The 2009-nt window shown below is 46.4% G+C and overlaps 1 protein-coding gene across 1 annotated transcript in view; it reads right to left on the minus strand.

Annotated features, from left to right (window-relative positions):
• The window catches only part of iqch (IQ motif containing H), a 5089-nt gene that overhangs the window by 1108 nt on the left and 1972 nt on the right, over positions 1-2009 (minus strand). The window contains exon 5 of the mRNA XM_070441008.1: positions 1146-1265. Within this exon, the coding sequence (XP_070297109.1) occupies positions 1146-1265 (120 nt within the window). The remainder of the gene's footprint in view (positions 1-1145; positions 1266-2009) is intronic.

Raw genomic sequence — 2009 nt, forward strand, 5'->3', positions numbered from 1 at the left:
TTCCTGTGTCTCCGCTTCCAGCAGCCAACTCTTACAGCTTCCTGTGTCTCCGCTTCCAGCAGCCAACTCTTACAGCTTCCTGTGTCTCCGCTTCCTGTAGCCAACTCTTACAGCTTCCTGTGTATCAGAGTGACAGCAGCCAACTCTTACAACTTCCTGTGTATCAGGGTGACAGGCTCACTGCCCTTCCTAGTGACATTACCAGAGAGGCATCCTAACTGGCCACCTATTCCCTATTTAGTGCACTACTTTTGACCAGACCCTATTCCCTATATAGTGCACTACTTTTGACCAGACCCTATTCCCTATTTAGTGCACTACTTTAGACCAGACCCCATAGGTCTCTGGTGAAAAGTAGTAGCCTTGTTTGACCGTCCTGATCTTGAAAACTTAAAAGCACATTCTGTTTCGCTACAACAGTCAGGATGGTGGATCAGATCAGGCTACAAAAGGTAGAGTACTATGTAGGGGATAGTGTAGGATGCCATCTGGTACACAGACAGTCTCTTGTCTGAGCAGGGTGACTACAGTCATCTGTTACTGTATCAACCTGTCCCATCACTCTTCACTCCAGCATGGGACAACAGATCAGCCTCGGGTTTACACGAGTCTGGGATGAAAGTCCCTCAATTAATAATAAAAAACATCCAATTTATCTCAATAACAATTCCTGTTTATATGTCCTAATCAAATCTTCCCCAGAAGGCTGTGTATGTCGGTATTGATCTGCTGTATTCGATATTAAGGCTCAGAGAGCTGGGAATCAATAACTCACAATGTAGAAAAAAAAAACAGAGGCAGAAAGTAAAATGAAATAGTAACATCGTATTAATAACATGGTCAGAAGCTCCCAGATGCAATAAGACCTCAAGTGTGGCACAAACCTCCACACTAAACTGAATGGAGGGAAGGAGATCACTGGTACAGATCATTACATACTGTCATTTCTGAAAGAGGATTATCTCACTCAGAAACTCAGGAACAAATCCTACATGTTCTGGCCAGCTACCTCGATTTACAGGACTGTCATAAGAGACCAGGCAATGCATGGCAAAAAATAAATAAAAAAAGATAACTTTCCCTTGGTAAATGTTGACGTGATGAATGCATGGGAAGATATATTGTATTTACTCAGGTTTACTCACTATCGTAGCCGATCTCTTACGCAGATCAGGAAGCTGAATTCCATAGTTTTGGTGCATCAGAGTCCTGTTCTTTGGATGAACGGGATTATACAGCAGACGCATGGCCAACGCTGCCTTGTGCTGAGAAAGAGACAGAAAGAGAGTGACAGAGAGCGAGACAGAGACAGAGAGCGAGAGAGACAGAGAGAGAGAGAGATGAGAGAGAGAGAGAGAGAGAGAAGAGAGAGAGAGAAGAGAGAGAGAGAGATCAGAGAGAGTATGAGAGAGAGAGGGAGGTGATCAGACAGAAGCAGAAGACAGAGCAGACAGAGCAGACAGACAGAGAGAGATCACTCGCAAACAGAGAAAACAGTGTGTGGTGGCTCTAGAAATCGGGCTATCTCGTTATGGCTGGGGCTATAGTGCTAACTTGGGGGGTGTGGGGGGTGTCCGCTGGGCAGTTGAGGATAGTTGTGGACGGTTGGTGAGGTAATAGCCCAGACTTGCAGTTGACTTTTTTGGTGAGCATTATAGTGCGCCGACCAGACATGTGCGGAGGGTAGAGAGTGGGAGCCTTGGGTTTGTAGGGCGATGGGGTGACTTGAGTGCCCACAGATGAGACTGCGGTAATGAATTTGCGGCGGGCTGCATTGTTATGGAGGGGCCTTAGAGGTGGCGGGATGCAGTATGATTGCTTACTATTTTAGGGGAATGAGGGGTGCCGCCAGAGACTGCAGTACGACTTATATAATATGGACCTGCAGCAGAGGTTTTGGGGTAGGAGTATGACTTATTATGGTATGGGCGCCAACAGAGGGGGAAGCGCTAATTCGGCAATTGCCTGGCATTATAGGCCAAGACTGCAGTGCTTATGAGATGGGATGG

Source organism: Salvelinus sp. IW2-2015, unplaced genomic scaffold, assembly GCF_002910315.2.
Source record: "Salvelinus sp. IW2-2015 unplaced genomic scaffold, ASM291031v2 Un_scaffold3333, whole genome shotgun sequence".
Classification (NCBI taxonomy): domain Eukaryota; kingdom Metazoa; phylum Chordata; class Actinopteri; order Salmoniformes; family Salmonidae; genus Salvelinus; species Salvelinus sp. IW2-2015.